This window comes from Colletotrichum siamense (genome assembly GCF_013390195.1).
Source record: "Colletotrichum siamense strain Cg363 chromosome Unknown KSG_Cg363_contig16, whole genome shotgun sequence".
NCBI classification, from domain to species: domain Eukaryota; kingdom Fungi; phylum Ascomycota; class Sordariomycetes; order Glomerellales; family Glomerellaceae; genus Colletotrichum; species Colletotrichum siamense.
In genome coordinates this window covers 2,945-22,551 of record NW_023501029.1, presented here as the reverse complement: position 1 = coordinate 22,551, position 19,607 = coordinate 2,945, and the positions used below count along the sequence as shown (strand labels likewise).

Here is a 19,607-nt window from a genome sequence, read left to right as displayed (position 1 = left end):
AGTTAGCTTTAAAAGCATCCTCTACTAGAGTAAATTAGTTATTATCTAAAGCTTTAATATAGTTAGTTATAGAAGCCTCAGCTTAGTCCTCTTATTACAACCTTACTACTTAGATAAAAACTACTTCTTAGAGTTTTATTAGACCTATTTTTCTCCCCCTCCTATTATATTTATCACCTATCTCTTAACTATATCTATCTAAAATATTCTTTTTTTTCCTTACTTAAACTTAAAACGCTTATTAATAGTATATAAAATAGTATTAGTATAAACTTTAGCCTTAGTTTATTATTTTTAAAAGATATCTTTAATCTAGCTCTTATAGGTCTTATATCTCCTACTACTAGTATAAGTCTTACTACTTTGCTATCTACTTTATCTTATCTTATTAATAAGATATCTTTATTAATAATCCCTTATATTTACCTACTATTTAAGGATAGTAAAGCTCTTTTTAGAGTAATAATATAAATAAATAATATATATAATATAATCTTATTATACTTTTATAACTTATATTAGAGTTTATATTAAAAATAGACTTATTAATAGGTTAGGTAAAGCTTTTAATACTATAGAATGCTTTTCCCTCCCTTTTTGAGAATATATTAAGGCTTCTCTTAAACTATTTTATACTACTACCTCTTTTATATAAGGTGATTACTATTCACTTAGACTTAGGTCCTTATAGTTATCTATTTTATTTAAGTTATAGATTTCTATAACACTTATACCTTACTCACTAGAGTTATTATATATAACCTCTATAGTAGGAGAAAGGGATTTATAAGCATAATAACCCTTTTATATAAAGTTATAGTATAATATTATTATTATATAGACTTTATTAATTATTAGAACTATTATGCTATAGTGATTAAAAACCTTCTTAAATATAGCTTATAATTAGTTATGAGAAGAAGGATATAAGATATATCTAGATAGAGTTACTTCTTATTTAATATATAGATCTAGCTTAATAGTTATATAACTACTATCTTAATATATTACTTTATTAATAATTAAGTTAACTAAATATAATATAATAAAATTTCTACTATTAACTTAGTGCTTAAGTTAAAAAGAACTTTACTCTTATAATGAGGTAATTTTACTTATCTATAATATTAGGATACTTAACTAAGTTAAGGTGTTAGTAATATTCTATATTGCTAGTAATAATAGTGTCTATCTAAAGGCCCTCTCTATCTATTTATATTATAATCTTCTATTGAAAAAAGTTAAGAATAGCAGCATATTTAATCTATTAGCTATGTAGTTAGGATAATTAGTGTAGCTCTATCTTTATAGTATTTATTAAGTAACGCCTTAGTAGAGTTCTAATTATTAAATTGAAATTTATAATATTAAAGAGGATTGAGGAATATAGAGGAAGAGGGGTTTAGTGAGGAATCTCTATAGTATAGTGAGGTATATTATATTATTACTATAGTATACTAAGAGGTTTATAGAGATTAAAAACCTACTTTATAATAACTTTAGTATATAGAGGATATATAAAAAGCTATCTAAAAGCCTTAGATTAAAGCTAAGTAATACTACTATATATATATACTATAGTTTATTTTTATATATACTTAAAACTATAGAAAATAAGTTAATAGTAGTATATAGGTATAGTGTATTATAGTAACTAATAGATAAAATTAGGATAAAAAACTATTTATAAAAAGATAAGATAGATTAATTAGTGTTAAATATAGTAGCATAAGTGTGCAGACTACTTTAAAAGAGCTATATCTTTCTACTTTTCTCTTCCTTATATATAACTGAAATAATTAGCCTAAAATAGTTCTTAGTTATTACTTTTACTACCCCTCTAGCTAAGCTCTTAGGGACTACTATCTTATATTTATAATCTCTAATATTTTAGCTATAGCTACTCCTCTTAACTATTTTTATTTATTATATAGTTTTTAAAACCTATTTAATTAAATAACTCCTGATATTATTCTATTCCTAAAGGAGCTAACATCTTAACTAGATAAGAACCTTATATAGCTATAGTAGGTTATAATATTATTTATACTATTTTATAGCTAATAAAATTAGTAGAAACTAATCTATACTTATATAATATCTTTACTCTTTATTATAGTCTTATATTTATATAGATTTATAGCAAAAGATATATTAATAATGCTTAGAAGTATATTAAGCTTAATTACTATTTCTAGCTTATTTATTTTATTATTACTAAATATAATATTTACACTTTTTAGTCTGGGAATACTACCCTTAAACTGTATTTATTTTTGCCTTTCTAATTTTAGTACCCTTATTAATAGAGTAATTATATGCTCTTTTTTCTCTTTATATTTTATTAATAATTTCTTCTACTTTTTTTCTCTATCTCTTATATTAAAGCTATTATCTTATTAGTATTTACTGCTTATTACAGCTTAATTTAGATATTATATATTTAGAAATAGACTGAATAATTATTACGTTTTATCTTAGCTATACTTATTATAGTGAATACTATATATACTATATTATTCCCTTAATCTTACACCTTTTTATCTACTTTATATATTTTTTATACTACTTACCTGCTCTTATTAAGAAGAGGTATTATAGTGTGTAAATTATAAATATAATAGTTATTATTACTACTAAAAGTAAAGGTTATAAGCTAGAACTTATCTATCCTTCTTATAGATATATTAAGATAAAGCTAGAAGTCTGCGTTTAGAAACTAACTTATGCTACTAAAGGAAGCTATATCTTCTAGATAGAGCTACTATTATTCTCTTATACTTTCTCTCTAACTGAGGTATTATCTTAACCTATATCTCTAGTAATAGAGATATTTAGTAGCTTAAATAGAGCTAAGTATTATATATTAGGGGATTAGTTATCCCTAACTTAGCCTTAATATAAGTAATAACTTATTATACTTAATAGTGTTAATATCTTAGTAAGTTAGTAATAATTTCTATTATAGTACTAATTAGAACTAGAAGATCCTCACTAAATCTAATAAAGAGTATAAAGTTAGAAAATAGGAACTTATAGAAAGAAATAATTAATAAAGGTAGTAAGCTACTATAGTTATACTAAGGTAGTATTAAGGTGAGATAGAAGTAATAAGAGTGTTTATAAATTTATCTATTACTAAGAGTAAACCTCTAATAGCTAAATATATATAGTAATATATCTTTAACTAGCTAGATTTAGTATTTCTTATAACTTCCTGCCCTAAGCTATAGCTAATACCTTTATACTATTATTATTAGATACTTATAAACTTATTAGACTTAGACTTTAATATCCCTCTTTCTGCTATCTACTTAGTATATACTGCCTAAAAATAAGATAGGAGGTAGTTAAGCCTAATTATTATCCTATTATTACTAGACTGCTATCTAAATAAGTTTAAGATTATAAATATATATAAGATATTAGTATTAGCAGTATAATAAGCTTAAGTGATAAAGTATATCCTCAGCTAATCCCCCTCTAGTAGCTTATCCCTTATGCAGTATATTAAATAGAGATATAAAACTTATGCTACTACTCTATTAGCTAAAACTATAGCTTATTACTACTTTCTAACTCTAGCTTAAAATATATCCCTTAGCCTTCTAAAGCTTATAAGCTGTTATATAACTAAAGCTGAATTATTATATCTAAATTCCCCTTCTACTCTTTATTTTTATCTAGTTGCTATAGAGCTTATTAATAACTAATATAAGGCCTTATACTCTCTTTATACTTTATCCCTTTATATAGAAGCTATATCTTAGCTTATTTTAGTTTAGGCTTCTAAAGCTATTAATAATCTCTATATAGATAGAGCTACTTATTTTAAGCTGTTAGTAGGAGTTACTAAAGTGGAAACCCTACTTAACAGCTAGTTAGGTAACTATAATATAAAGTCTAAAATATCTTTTAGTAGCTTTAACTTAGATGCTAATAATTCTATAAGTATATTTATATTATATATAATCTTTCCTAAAGAGTTACTAATATATTTTTAGGCTTTAGGAATCTAAGTAATAATATAATCTTTTTATACTACTACTCTTAGTAACCTCTCTCCCCTTATTAAACCCTCTTTATCACCTTTCTAATTAAGCTAATATATATTAAATATAGCTAAATCTCTATATGAAGTATAAGATATTACCTATATAGCTCCCTGCTATCTATAGTAATATTAATACTTAACTTAATTATTTTTATACACCTTATTACTAATTATAAGCAGTCCTCTATCTAAGATATATATACTATCTACTAACTTTAATAAGCGCTTTTAGCTAACGCTTCTATTATCTCTATCTTAGACTTCCTTATCTCCTCTTATTATTTAGGCTTCTATATATCTATATAAAGGCTTATAGATATCTTATATATTTAGTAAGCTAGCTATTATATACTTAGCTTACTATAACTGAGAGCTATATAGCATTCTAAGTAGCTATTAATAACTAAGTTTATAGAAGCTTTCTCTATCTCTTTATCTATTAATAAACTTAAGAATATTACTATAGAGGATAGATATAGACTAAGTAGCTAGTAATAAGCTAAAAGAGGGTAGATCTAAAAGTAATCTTAGTCTAACTTATTATCCTTTTAGATCAGCCTAACCTATATCTTTTATATTAAACTATTTTATATTATTAAGTAGTAAATAAGTAAACCTACTATTATTATCCTCTTATTATACACTCTAAGAGTATTATTTTAACCTACCCTTATATATTTAGGAATTATATATAATATAGCTTATAGTCTGTACTATATAATAGAGGCTTATTATAAGCTAAGAGAAATTAAATAATAAATTATTAGGAAGGAATAGATATATAAGTTTATAACTACTAGCTTATTAATCTTTACTTAGGCTTAAATCTTAGTACTATAACCTATATTAATACTATTTAGCTCTTTAACGTTAAGTCCTCTCTTATAAGAATTATTTTAAGCCTTCCTAGCCTCTTTATACTATAGCTAGTAAGCTTATATATAGTATAAGTAACTAGGATAGAAGTAATATATTTTGTCTTCTCTACCTCTCTCTCTTTCCCTTAGATTAAGCTTAAAGTAATATATTAAAAACCTTTTTTAGCTTATTGCTCTATTTTTGCCTTATATTTGCTAATAATGTTGATTAATCTATATAGTGTGAAGATTACTAAGTTCTAAATTATATAGATATATATTGAAATCGCTATATCCTTCTTATTTTTTATTACTATTATTATTACTAGTTACCCCCCCCCCCCCCCTCTTTATTCTGTAATCTTTATATCCTGCTCTTATATATATCTAATAATCCTCTTACTATTATTATGCTCCTTTAGAATATAATAGTAAATATAACTAATATTAAAGGTAGCAGTATTATTAGGTGATTTGAAATCTATAATTATATAGATAAGTTAAAGGTAATTAGTGTGTGTAAACTGTTCCTCTATCTTTATATTATGCATATAAAAATATATAATACGACTTTAATCTATATAAACTAAAATAAAGTCTAGGTTTAAGGAAATAGAGTTTTAGATAACTATTATGTGTAGATTTATTATGTGTGGATTTTTAGTAAAGCTTAGAAAGGTCCTAAAGAATTCTATAACTTTCTCTCTATTAGTAAAGTGTAAAAGATAACCCTCTCTTAGGAAGGTTTTGCTATAGTTATAAATTAATATAATATTAGTTTATAGTATCTATAGACTAAGCTGAATAATTAAGGAGGGATCTATACTATAGGATTCTAGCTTCTATACTAGCTTTTTTACTAACCCCTTTAGTAGGGGGCTAATAGCTATATTCCTTATATTAGCTAAAAGCTTACTGAAGTAGTATTATAGCTTATTAGGTTTATTTATAAACTACTATGTGATTTTTAAATAGTCTATAGTGATAGTGATAGATAAAAAGGTATAAATAATTATTAGAGATAAATTTAGTGATAAGAAGGGCTAGTTAGTTAGATAGGAGAAGGAAGTAGAGGTATAAAGCCTTATTCTTAAATAATATATTAGTAGAAGAAGTTTATTAATTAGTAGAACCTTTAATTATAAGAGCATTTTCTTTATAGAAGTAAAAGCGGTAGCTTAGAAACTTATTAATATATTAAAATAGTTATTCCTTAGTACTCTCATTCTTTTTTTTTATTTTGAGATGTTTCTTAAGTGTATTAGAAGAAAAAGTAGTTTGTTTAATATCTTAAGGAAGAGCATATTAGGGGATCTTCTTAGGGTAGGAATTACTAGAAGCTTTTGCCTAACTTATATATAACCTTCTTTACTAGAAAAGGTATAGCCCTTCTTATTAAGTAGTATATAAACCTAAGCAGTAAATCACCTTACTTAGTAGGTTTGCTATATTTTCTCTTTTAGAGTAGCTTTATAACCTTTAGTTAATTATATCTATTTGCGTTTACTATTTCTGATATCCTTATAGATATAAATATATAATTTTATAGGTTTTTTGCTATAGTGCGTTTTTTGCTAACTTTAATTAGGAATATCTCTGCAAATATAGTGTATATATAAAATTAAAATATGTTTTTATGATTGCTGAAACTAAGGCTCTTAATTAATATCCTCTCTAATTATATATATTGAGGAATTAAATTAGTTATTTATTAAGGTTATTTATAAATTCTATAAAATTAGTAAAGTTTTATATAATATAAAGATTATAAATAAAAGGTGAGTATATATAATAAGCATAGTATATACTGTTTAATAGCCTTAATATATTAGTAATAACAGCTTTAAGTAGAAGCTATTAAAATCCTCACTAAAAATTAAGTAGGTCTATATAGATAGGGGGTAGAAGCTATTATTTCTTAGTAGTAAAGAAGCTATTAAGATTTCCCGCAGTAAAATATATAAAAGTAGGATGTAATTAAAGCTTAAATAAAGGTAATTATAATAATTTAGTTCTTAGTTTAATACTTAGTAAGGTGAGTCTAGAAATTAATAAATAGCGTAGTTAATATTTTTGTGATATAGTCTTAAACCCTATATTAACTAGCTAATTATATAATAGGGATATTAGCTAGGCTAGAAAGCCTAACTAACTAATAGAATGCAGTTAGAGAGGAAAGTAGATTAAGGAAAAAGTATATAGAATTAAAGGGTAAGAAGGTAAGGTTATAAAGAGAGGATAAGAGGAATTATTTAATAGTAGTAGACTAAAATAAGCTATCTATATAAGTAAATATAAAGCTATTTATTTATAACACTTAGTATTCTATTCTAATATATATATTATGTTAGTATATAGTAGTAGTAAATAAAGTTATAGTATATCTATAGAACTACTATTAGTTAATTACTACTAAGGCTAGGGGAAAAGTAGCTAAATTAGTTAGTAATATTCTTAGTATTATCTATAGCTAGGCTAATTTATAGTCGTTCTAATACTTAGACCTTATAGTTAAGCTAATTACTAATATTATACTACTTTAAGTAGATAGTTTATATTATTATATATACTATTATATTTACTGCTATATGTAAAATATATAGGAGTATTATTAGGCAGAATATAGATAGGAGAATAATTAGTATAAGGGGGGTAATATTTATAAGAAAGCTATTATAATTAGGGATTTACTATAAATAATAGGGGTACTATACTAGTAGTTTTTCTTAATATAAGCTATAAGTAGATAGTTTAAGGTAGCTTAGGGATAGATAGCTAATAAGTCTCTATAAAGCGCTTTAAGTAGAAGCTTAGCTTAATAGGTAGTAAATTATATTTAAGATCTCTAGAAAGTTTAAGTAGAATATATAAAGATAAGCTATAATAAGCTAATCTGCATTACTAATAAAAGACTTAAGCTTAGCTTATAGCTAGCCTATATAAGATAAGTAGTACACTTAAAAAGGCTTAATACTAGCGTACTCTTTAATATAATAGCTCTTATTAATAAAGATAAGGTTATGCTTTAAGTGATATAAGTAATAGTTAACTATATGTTAGACTAAGCTTAAGTAATATTTACTCTTAATACTATTAGGCTAGCTATATTATTTAAGGTATAGTGTATAGAAATATATATTAAACTAAAGAGGCTATTTAATAACTATATAGAGGATAATATATAAGTGAGATATAAAGGTATATAGCTAAGTCTGTTATATATTTAGTTTTATATATAGGAAATAGATAATAATAAGCAGCTGCTATATAAACTAATACTATTATAGGGAGAGGTATAAGACTTATTTAAGTAGATAGTAGAAGTAGCTAGTATAAGGATAAGGTATTAAATATAGGAGAAGCTAGAATATATAGTACTTAATATACTTATTAGTATATTAGACTACTAACTAAAAAGTAGAGATTATAATAATATTCTTTTTAGCGCTCTTATAGTAATAAGTATTATTAAGAATAGTAGCTAGGTTTAAATTACAGACTATATAATAAAGTATTTAGCTATTATTAAGATAGCATATATATTAGTGATCTATTAGGCTTATATTAAGTGTTATAATGAGGTTATTAAGCTAGGAAAGTCTTTAGATAATAATAAAGTAGAGGATATAGCATAAAGTTTATTCTAATATATATAAGAGAAAGTATAGTGGTTTATAATATAGATAATAGGCAATAAAAATATAAAGCTGATATTAATAGACTAGATTCTTAAGATATAGATATATAGGATATATATCTAATATAATATAGTAGCAGCTAGTATTATTAACTAGGTTAGTAATTATATATTATATAGGTAGGTATAGTTTATAATAAGGTAGCTATTAGATGCACTATATAAGTTAGTTTGAGAGATATAAGAGCTACTTATAGAGCTAATAGTAATAGAAGATTTAGGTTTAATAGATAGTCCTAAAAGTGATATTTAGTTATAACTACTAGCTATCTTATAGTTATTAATTAAAGATAACTATAGTGAGATAAAGCTTAAGTACTTATTTCTTACTAATAACTATAATAGCTAGGTTTTTACTAGGGATAGATAGCTATTTATATAGCTAGTATAGTTACTTACTACTATAGAATACTAAGGACTAAGCAGTAGTATAAGTAATAGTTATAGGGCGATAGACTAGCTATTTTAGCTGTTAGCTGTATAGGAGTTTAGTAGGATGTTTAAATAACTCTATAAGTAACTATAGATACTTCTGTATATACTTAGCAGATAGCTAGCGTAGGTGAGTAAGCTTATAGGTCTATAGATAGTTAATATAGTTAATAAGGGCATCTATAATATTATAATATATAATAAAATGTTATGCTTTATTATAGCATACTATAAAGGTTACTAAATAATTAAGTAGGTAAAAATAATCTACTAATATCTCTTAAGGGAGGTTAATAAGCTTATTATATAATATCTTTAGCTTATCTTACTGTTCTAATAGGAGGTATAAGGTATTATATATAAGGCTAATAGGTATAATATGTTTATATAAGTAGATAATATTATCTAGTAGAAAGACTTAAAAGCTAGTAGTATAGTAGTAAGATTAGAAGAGTAAAGTAGTAATAATATAGATATTAGGGATAGTAATAATTATAGTATAAATAAAGATAAGGCTAGTAATAAAAGCATAAGTATAAGCAATTAGATATAGAAAGAGGAGTAAATATAGATAATAGATAGAGTACAGCAGATTATATAGTAGACTAATATAAAACTACTAAGATATTAAGTTAATATAAGTATATAGCGATATATTACTATTAGTATTACTAACTGCTATTTAAATAAGTTATTTAGCTAGCTAAATAGAGATAATAATAGTATAAGATTAAAAGAGGGGATAGATAGGGTTAAGGATAGCCTATAAGACTTATAGGTGAGGTATAATATGCAGATAGTAGGCATAATTTATATATAAGAGCTTATATAGTTTAGTAGTAGTCTTACAGCAAGGTAGTAATAATTCTACTAAGTTAGCTATTAGTAGTATAAGTTTCTAGGCTTTAGTGCTAAGGATTTAGAGTTAAAATAGGGTTCTATAGGCTATAAGAGGAAAAAGATAGAGGTATATAAAGGGTTATAGCTTATAGCTAAGCTCTAATAATTTAAGAAGCTGAAGAGAATTAACTTAGAGGGCTAGCTATAGTAAATAATAGGGGATAACTTAGTGATATTCTATAGAAACTAAAGAGAAGTAGTGCTAGCTATCACTAATAGGTATATACTAATTATATAGGTAATAAAGATAGGTAGTAATAAGAGCATCTTATTTATACTACTAGTATTCTGCTTACTAGATAGAGTAATAGTAGTTATAATGCTACTAATAGCGCTATAGATAGATCTATATAAGTAATATATTAAGGTAGGGATTACTTTATATATATAGTAGAGCTATAAGAATAACTAAGTAGTATCTATTATCTTTATTATGCTTAAGTTAGCTATTATAAAGGGATTTAGAGACTTTATTATATAGCTAAAAGGGAGGTAGGCGTTAGACTACGTTATTATAGATAAATATTACGTTATACTTAAAGGATTATAGAGCTTTTAGCTATAGCTTAAAGAGCTTAGAGAGGTGATTTATAAATTTAGCGTATAGATAATATACTTAATAGTAACGCTTACGCTAATAGATAAAGCAGCTTTCTTTTATACTATATAACTAAAAGCTAGCTAGGTGAGGATATTCTAAATAGTAATAACATATAAGAATATCTAATACTCTATTATTATAGTAAGTAAGAGGGCTAATATAGAGGGTATTAATAATATTAATAGCATAGAATAAGATGAAGATAATATAAAGCTAACGAAACTTAATATAGTTAAGGCTAAAGTATACTAAGTAGTAGTCTAATAGGTAAATAAGCTTTTAGTTAGTAGTAGGTAAGGTAAGGCTGTTATATACGCTATATTAATTAAGTAAGTAGAGTATCTAAGGTTAGCACTAAGGTGCGCTATATTCTTTAGTAATATTAACTTAACTGAGGGCAAGGTAGCTTAGCTTAAGGTATAGCGTTAAAGTAATAAGGCTAAAGGTATTATAGTTATAATAAACACATTAAGACTAAGTATTAATATCTTAGATATATAGCTTATAATTTATACTGATATATTAATAAGACTCTAGCGATTTATATAGGAGAGTAAGTAGGTAGGTTATAATAAGTAGCTAAGCATATTAGTTATTATATACTATAATAGTAGTAATAATAGTAGTAGTTTATAATAAGAGGTAGTAATAGAAGAGTATCTTATTAGTAATAAATATAAGTAGATTATTCTTAACTAAGTAATAAATAAGAGAAGTAACTACTTTAGTTATAAAGATAATAAAGAAGTCTGTAATATCTACTATAGATATAGAAAAGGGCTAGAGCTAAGGTTTATTCTTAACTATATTAGTGAGGATAGTGAAGTAAGCTAAGTAGAGTTTCTAAGGCTAGATAGATATATAAAGCTAGACTAATAGAGGGTTAAAATAGAGAAGATAGGTAAGGCTAGCGAAATAGAAGCGTTTCTTATGTAGCTTTACTAGCGATATAAGAGGTGTGTGTTATATTTTAAGGTAAGGGATAATAATAGGTATAAGTTTCTTAAGTGCTTAAGGAAAGAAGAGATAAAGTAGATATAAGCATAATAAGGTATAAAGATTATAGAGCAGGAGATCTTTAATAGGAGATATTTTAAGTGGTTCTCTAGCTACTTTAACTATAGACTTCTATAAGAGTTTTATAAGTAATAAGAAGGTGAAGTAGAGAATAGTAGGTAGTTCTACTAAGTAGAGGGATAAGTATATTAATTAGGAAGTATACTAATTAAGGTGTTTATAGCTAATATAGTAAGGCTTCTAGAGGTAGTGTGAAGTAGTATATTTAAAGAGTAGATAGCTGCTAAAGGAGTGTAGGTTATAGAAGAGGGAAGAAATAGTTAGGATGTTTTTTATATATAGCTAGGAGGGTGAATTTTATAGGGAGGAGTTAAGAGTAGCTATTTATATAAAGTGATTTAGCTTTTAATATAGTAGGTTAAAAAGGAGGATAAGAAGTAGCTATTTTAGGTAATAAAAGAGTCTATATGTTTTAGGGTTACTTAAAGAGTTTATAGTAGAGTTTAAGGTTAAAAAGAAAGTTTAAAAGTAGATAGATTATAAAATATAAAATAAGTTAAGAGTTAGTTCTAAATTATTAATATATATCTTAAAAAGAGAAGAGTAAATATTAAGTATAAAAGAAGATAGTAATTTAAAATTAGTTAAACTAAACTAAGAGATTATATATAGAGGATAGAGATATATTAACTATATTTTAATATTAAGGTTTAATATATATATAAAGTAGAACTTAAACTAAATAGATATAAGTTAAGGTTTAGAAATAAATATAAAAGTTTAAATAATAAAGAAAGTAAATAGAGTTATATAAAAGAACTTAAATATAGAGAAGAATTATAAAGTAATAATATATTTATATTATATATATTAGATATTAGGGTTATATAAAGTTTAATAGAAGTTAAATATTTAAGAGTTAAGTAAACTAAAATAAGAAAATTTAAACTAACATACTGGCAACGACGGCTTCAAGTAGAAGCCGTTGAAATCCTCACCAAAAAATAAGTGGGTCCGTGCAGACAGGGGGTAGAAGCCGTTGTTTTCCAGTAGTGAAGAAGCCGTTGAGATTTCCCGCAGTAAAATACACAAAAGTAGGATGCAATGAAAGCTTGAATGAAGGCAATTATAACCATCTAGTTCTCAGTTCGATAATCAGCAAGGTGAGTCTAGAAATCGATGAATAGCGTAGTTGATGTTTTCGTGATGCGGTCCCAAACCCCACATTAACTAGCCAATCACATAACAGGGATATCAGCCAGGCCAGAAAGCCCGACCGACTGATGGAACGCAGTCAGGGAGGAAAGTAGATCAAGGAGAAAGTATACGGAATTAAGGGGCAGGAAGGTAAGGTTATAAAGAGAGGACAGGAGGAATCATTTAATAGTAGTAGACCAAAGCAAGCCATCCGTATAGGTAAACATGGAGCCATTCGTCCACAACGCGCAGTATTCCATTCTGATATGCACATCATGTCAGTATGCAGTAGTAGCGAACGAAGTCACAGCACATCTGCGGAACCACCATCGGTCAATCACCGCCAAGGCCAGGGGAAAAGTGGCTAAATCGGTCAGCAACATTCCCAGCATCATCCGCAGCCAGGCCGATTTGCAGTCGTTCCAATACCCAGACCCCACGGTTGAGCCAATTGCTGATATTGCACCACCCCGGGCGGACGGTTTACGTTGCCACGCGTGCCGTTATATTTGCCGCCGCGTGCGAAATATGCAGGAGCATTGTCGGGTAGAACACAGATGGGAGAATGATTGGCACAAGGGGGGTGATGTTCGCAAGAAAGCCACCGCAGTCAGGGATTTGCCGTGGACGACAGGGGTGCCGTGCCAGCGGTTTTTCTTAACACGGGCCGCGAGCGGATGGTTCGAGGTGGCCCAGGGACAGATAGCCGACGAGTCTCTGCAAGGCGCTCCGAGTAGAAGCCCGGCTCAACAGGCGGTGGACCGCGTTCGAGATCTCCGGAAAGTCCAAGCAGAACGTGTGAAGACGAGTCACGATGAGCTGATCCGCGTCGCCAACGAAAGACTCGAGCCCAGCCCGTGGCTAACATCACGTCCACGATGGCTAACATCACGTCCACGATGGCTGACGTCGGAAGCCATTGAACGCCCCACCATGGAATTAGGTGGGTCCGTTGAGACAAGGGCGGAAACCGTTGTTCACAGCAAGGTGGAAGCCGTTGAGATTTTCCGTAGTAAAATAGGTAAAAGTAGCATGCAATTAAAGCCACAATCGGTATAATTATAGGAACCCAGTTCTCAGTGTTTTATTCCGTGATATGAGTCCAGAAATAGGTGAATAGGGTAGTAGATGTTTTTGTGATGTCGTCCGAATCCCCGCATTAACCAGCCAATTATATAACAGGACCATCAGCCAGGCCAGAAAGCCCGACCGAGCGATGGAACGTAGGCAGGGAGGAAAGTAGATCAAGGAGAAAGTATATGGAATTAAGGGGCAGGAAGGTGAGTTTATAAAGAGAGGACAGGAGGAACCAGTCATAAACAGTAGATAGAAGAAAGTAACCAATACATGCCAAAGATGGAGCCATTCGTCCACAACACGCAGTATTCCATTTTGATATGCACATTATGTCAGTACGCCGTATTAGCCAACGAAGCCACGGCGCATTTGCGGAATAACCATCGGTCAATCCCCGCCGAGGCCAGGAGCAAGGTCGCCGGATTAGTCGGCGATATTCCCGGCATCATCCGCAGCCAGGCCGATTTGCAGTCGTTTCAATACCCAGACCCCACGGTCGAGCCAGTTGCCCATATCGCACCGCCCCGGGCGGACGGTTTGCGTTGCCACGCATGCCGTTATGTGTGCCGCCGCGTGCGAAACATGCAGGAGCATTGCCGGGCAGAACACCGGTGGGCGAATGATTGGCAGAAGGGGGGCAATGTGCGCAAGAAAGCCACGGCAGTCAGAGATTTGCCGTGGACAACAGGCGTGCCATGCCAGCGTTTTTTTTTAACACGGGCCGCAAGCGGATGGTTCGAGGTCGGGCGGGGGTTAGGGGTGGCCGTTCAAAGCGAGCCATCGGGGCCGGGGACGGACGACACGGCGTGGTTCGTCACGTTGCACGAGAACCAAGAGAAGCGGTTCGAGGCCGACGCGCGCGAGGAGGTCAGTACAGTGGACGAAAAGTTGGAGCCGAACGGGTGGTTGTACCGCGTCGGGTGGACGAGGGATTTGGAAGGGTTGAACAAGACGCAGTTACAGGAGGCCACGCGACCAATTGAGGATGGCGAGGAGACGTTAGAGGCCATATGGGCCGTGTTCAACAGCGTCGCCGACAAGGCATGCGCAACAGCAGCACCGCACAAGGTCGGGCACGACGTGTTGTTCGAGGCGGAGCGGAAGGAGATCGGCCAGAAGCCGGTGCGGCCATTCGACAACCGCATGGAGGACGACACGTGGCAGCGGTACAAGGAGGTTTGGCGTAAGATGGTGAGCATATGGTTCCGCATGGACGAGTGGCCGGAGCGCGAGCGGCCGCCGTATCGGTTCACCATGCGTCAGGGGTCGTTGTGGGATGCGTTCACCAGCCGTGTCGAGGCGGATGTCGGCAGCAGGCAGGCCGCGCAGGCGGAGGAGGTCGAGAGGATGTGTTTGGACGCCATCATCGCCATCATCGAGGACCCGTACAAGCAGAGCCAAAAGGAGAGCGCGATGATCGGCGCGTTGGCGGTGTTGGGCATCCGCGAGGACGGCGGGTGGCACCAGGCGACGGAGTACACGACGAATTATTCAGCCGTGATCAAGGTGGCCAAGATGTTCGTCGTGTACCAGGCGTGGTTGGAGCGGAAGGACGAGGTGGTGGCGTTGACGGCGACCAAAGGGGCCGAGGCGGCGTACGAAGAGGCCAGCAGCGTGTTCCATTTGGTGCGCGACAAGGTGCGGCGGTTCATGACGCGGATGCCCGGGCGGCCGGACGACGAGCCCAGGGCGATGAATTGGATTTACGACGCGCGCACGTACGGGATGCATATCCGGTTTAACACGGTGGCGCCGGGGATGGTGGATTGGAGCGGCGACCGGATATCGTTCCGGCGGGTGCGGGTGCGGGTGTGCGAGTTGGCCGAGATGTTCCACGGGGTAGCGCAGGAGGCGCGGACGTTGTTGGCGCAGTTGGCGGTGGTGGACGGGGATGGGGATAGGGATAATGATCCCGACAGGGACGGGCACGGCGATGGGTACGGAGGCCGATCAGCGTTAGCAGCAGCGTTGCCCGCCATCAGGTGGGACAGCATGCACGACGACCACAGCCAGGACCGGCCGGGGTATTCGTTTTTACACGACGACCGCAACGAGGCGTGGGTGGGCAAGGGGAAGGGGTGGATCGCACGGCGCATCGCAGAGTCGGAGGCACGGCGGCGGGCGTGGTTAGACCCAACGCGAGGGGCGGCGGCGGCGGCAGTGGCAGCAGCAGCAGCAGCAGCAGCAGGACAGGCGGAGGAGGTCACGTCCAACCGCAGCGATAGCCACCACCCATACCGCGAGAGGACGGTGCAGGCATACAGACAGGCGTTGGAATCGTTCCGGGAGCGGTTGTGGATGTTGATGCACATGGTGGCAGGGCAGCCGGCGCGGGCGCCCGAGTTAGCAGGCATCAGACACAGCAACACGGCCAACGGCGGGGTCAGGAACGTGTTCGCACACGACGGCATGATATGTTTCGTCACGTCGTACCACAAGAATTACCGCCAGACGGGGACGGCCAAGGTGATACACCGGTATTTGCCGCGCGAGGTCGGCGAGTTGTTGGTGTGGTATTTATGGTTAGTGTTGCCGTTTTGGCAGCAGGTAGGAGGCATCATCCATCAGACGGACCGGAAGAGCGCATTTTTATGGGCGGACGACGTGGTTGTAAGGGGCAGGGCGGCGGGCGAGGCGAGCCGTGATAACACCAGGGGCGACGAGCGCCGCAATAACACCAAGGACAACGACGCCCGTGACAACACCGAGGACGACGACGCCCGTGACAACACCATCACAGACGAGAGCGCCAACGCCACCCCCGGCCGGGCGCCGTGGACGGACGAACGGTTGTGGACGTCAGACAAGGCAAGGCGGATCATGCAGCAGCACAGCGAGCGGTTGGTCGGCAGCAAGATCAACATCAGCGGGTGGCGGCACATGGCCGTCGCCATCGCCAACCGGTATTTGAACGAGGCGTTCGGACGGGCAGACGACAAAAACAACGACAACGACGACAACGACGACGACATAGGCGTCGAGGACAGCGCATTGGATTTGCAGGCCGGGCACGGCACGCACGTGGCGGGGATGATATACGGGCGGTTGTACCAGGAGGCACCGTTCGGCACGGCGGCGTTGCGGGACAGGTTCCGGGCCGTCAGCCGGCAGTGGCACCGGTTGTTGGGGTTCGGGGCGGAGGACCGGGGCGGCGGGGCACCCACCAAGCGGCGGCGGACGGCGACGACGGCGGCGGACGAGGAGTTCGAAGGGCAGCGGCGGCGGCGGTTCACGCGGTTGCAGTTAGCCAACGCCGGCGGGCAGTTGCGGCAGATGATGGGGGACCCGCGGGCGGCGTTCCGCGGCCAGCAGGAGCGGGTCATCCGGTCGATCATGCGCGGGGACGACCCGATCGTGCAGGTGACGGGCACGGGCGGCGGCAAGAGTTTGTCGTTCATGTTGCCGGCGTATTGCGCACCGGACGGGGTGACGATCGTCGTGACGCCGTTGGTGGCGTTGCGCACCGACATGGACGCGCGGTGTTCGAGGTCGGGGTTGGCGTCGACAACGTGGCGCGGCGGCGGGCGGGCCAACACGGCCGCAGCAACGGTGGTGTTCGTGACGCCCGAGTCGGCCGTCACGCAGGGATTCCGGGATTTCGTCGGGCGGTTGCAGCGGCGGCAGCAGTTGGACCGGGTGGTGTTGGACGAGTGCCACGTCGTGTTGGATGGGTCGAGGGGGTTCCGGCCGGCGTTGCGGGCGTTGGGGCGGACGGTGCAGGAGTTCGGGGCGCAGTTGGTGTGTTTGACGGCGACGTTGCCGCCGGCGGAGGAGCGGGAGTTTTTCGCCGTGACGGGGATCCGGCAGGAGCGGGTGCGGGTGTTCCGCGAGGCGACGACGCGGAGGAATATCGAGTATGGGGTTGTTGTCGTTGCGTTAGGGTCAGGGGGTGGGGGTCGTGGTCGTGGTCGTGGTGCGGCAAGCCACAGGCGCCGGGCAGAGTCAGGGTTAGGGTTAGGGTCAGGTCGGGAGGGTGAGGACGGCGAGTTGAGCGCCGTCGAGGAGCGCGGTTGCCAGGAGGTCAGGGATTGGTTGCGGCAGCAGCCACGCGGCAAGGCGGTGGTGTACAGCAGCACGATCGAGGGCGTCGAGCGGATGGCCGAGGCGTTGGGGTGCGCAGCGTTCCACAGCAGCATCGGCAGCACGGAGGACAAGGCGTCGAGGTTGGAGGCGTGGAGGATGGGCGACGGCGCCGATGGGGGCGTCATCGTGGCGACGAACGCGTTGGGGTTAGGCATCGACGTGCCGGACGTGCGGTTGGTGGTCCACGCGGGCATGCCGCGGCGGTTGCGGGATTTCGTCCAGGAGAGCGGGCGTGCCGGGCGAGACGGCCAGCCAAGCCGGTCGGTTGTTATATGCAGTAGGGCAGCCGTGGAGGAGAAGGAGAAGGAGAAGCAGAAGGAGAAGGAGGCAGGGGAGGCAGAGAAAGATGGGAGGGCAGCCGGAGGGGGATGGGAGGTGTCAACAAGGACATACATCAGGGGAGAGGTATGCCGGCGGATTGTGTTAGACGAGGTCATGGACGGGCGGGTGGACCGTCCAGGGTGCGAGGAGGGCGAAGAGGCATGCGACATATGCCGGCAGAGGGCGTCGGAGGTGATGTGGGTAGACGACGGGGATGGAGATATGGATAGGGACAAGGACGGGGATAGAGAGGGACATGGAGCCAGAGAAGACGAAGAGATCAGGGCCGCGTTCGAGACCAGTCAGCAAGCCAGGCAGTTCCGCCAGTGGCAGGCCAGGGCAGAGCGTTCAGGGTTAGGGGAGGAGGGGGAGACGTTCAAGCAGCAGTTGGCGCGGTGGGCGGGACGGTGCACGTATTGCGGGATACGCCGGAGAGAGAGCGACGGGCACACGTTAGACGATTGCCCAGGCCGCGGGGAGCAGGCGTGGGGGTGGACGGCGCAGTACAGGAGGCAGATGGAAGAGGCCATGTTCGACGGACGGATGATGGAGAATTTCAGCAGTTGTTTCCATTGCGGATTGCCGCAGGGTTGGTGTCGGCGATGGGAGCCGTTGGGCGAGGACGGCGGGCGGTTCACGGAGGTCGAGGGCGGTTCATGCCAGTACCAAGGGTTGATGGTTACGATGTTCGCCGTCGCAACGATCGGTGTGGGGTCGAGGGTGTACGAGGAGACGGTGAGGGCGATGCGCAGAGCGGACGGGTTAGAGGAGTGGGCGTCGAGCGAGAAGGAGGTATATAAGTGGTTAGGGCAGATGATCCAATGGGGAGGGGTGCAGTCAAGCAAGTTGTGCCGGTTGACAAGCCAGTTGTGGCAGAAGGCAGTAGAGGGCGTAGCAGAGGGGTGATCAGGCAGGGCAAGGCGGGGCGAGTAGGGGCCGTACATAGGAGTACGACAGTTTAGGGTAGGGAGTAGGGAAGTATAGTAGTAAAGGATAATAGAAAACAGAGCATCAGATGTTTTTTCACACAGAAAGATTTAATAGCACAAGAGAGCAGGAGGTGGAAGATGACAAAGAGTAACAGAGGGGATGAATCATGAGCAAGGAGCAAGAAGGGGGGAATACAAGGAGCAGCAAAAGGTATAGGCAACAGTGGAAGGATGGAAAGAGCAGAGAAAGGGGCCGGAGAGAAGGGAAAAAAAAGAAGTAAAAAGGGGATGTAAGAGCGTGAATATAATACAGATGTAGTGTTAAAGATTTCAGGGCCAGTTTTAGGGTTAGATAGCATAGCAGAACAAAAGGGCAGAACAGTAAGAGGTTCGTTAACAAAGGCGAATTAGTAAGAGTATAGGAGTTATAATAAAGCAGATT

At 37.1% G+C, this 19,607-nt stretch overlaps 1 protein-coding gene across 1 annotated transcript; it reads left to right on the top strand.

Annotated features, from left to right (window-relative positions):
• Nucleotides 1–14,111: 14,111 nt before the first annotated feature.
• On the top strand, nt 14,112–19,122 carry CGCS363_v015085 (Bloom syndrome protein-like protein; the record flags this gene model as incomplete). Its single annotated transcript, XM_036646934.1, has 2 exons — nt 14,112–19,039; nt 19,116–19,122. The coding sequence occupies 2 exons, from the start codon at nt 14,112–14,114 to the stop codon at nt 19,120–19,122; spliced, it is 4,935 nt and encodes a 1,644-aa protein (XP_036487828.1).
• Between the last annotated feature and the right edge of the window lie 485 nt (nt 19,123–19,607).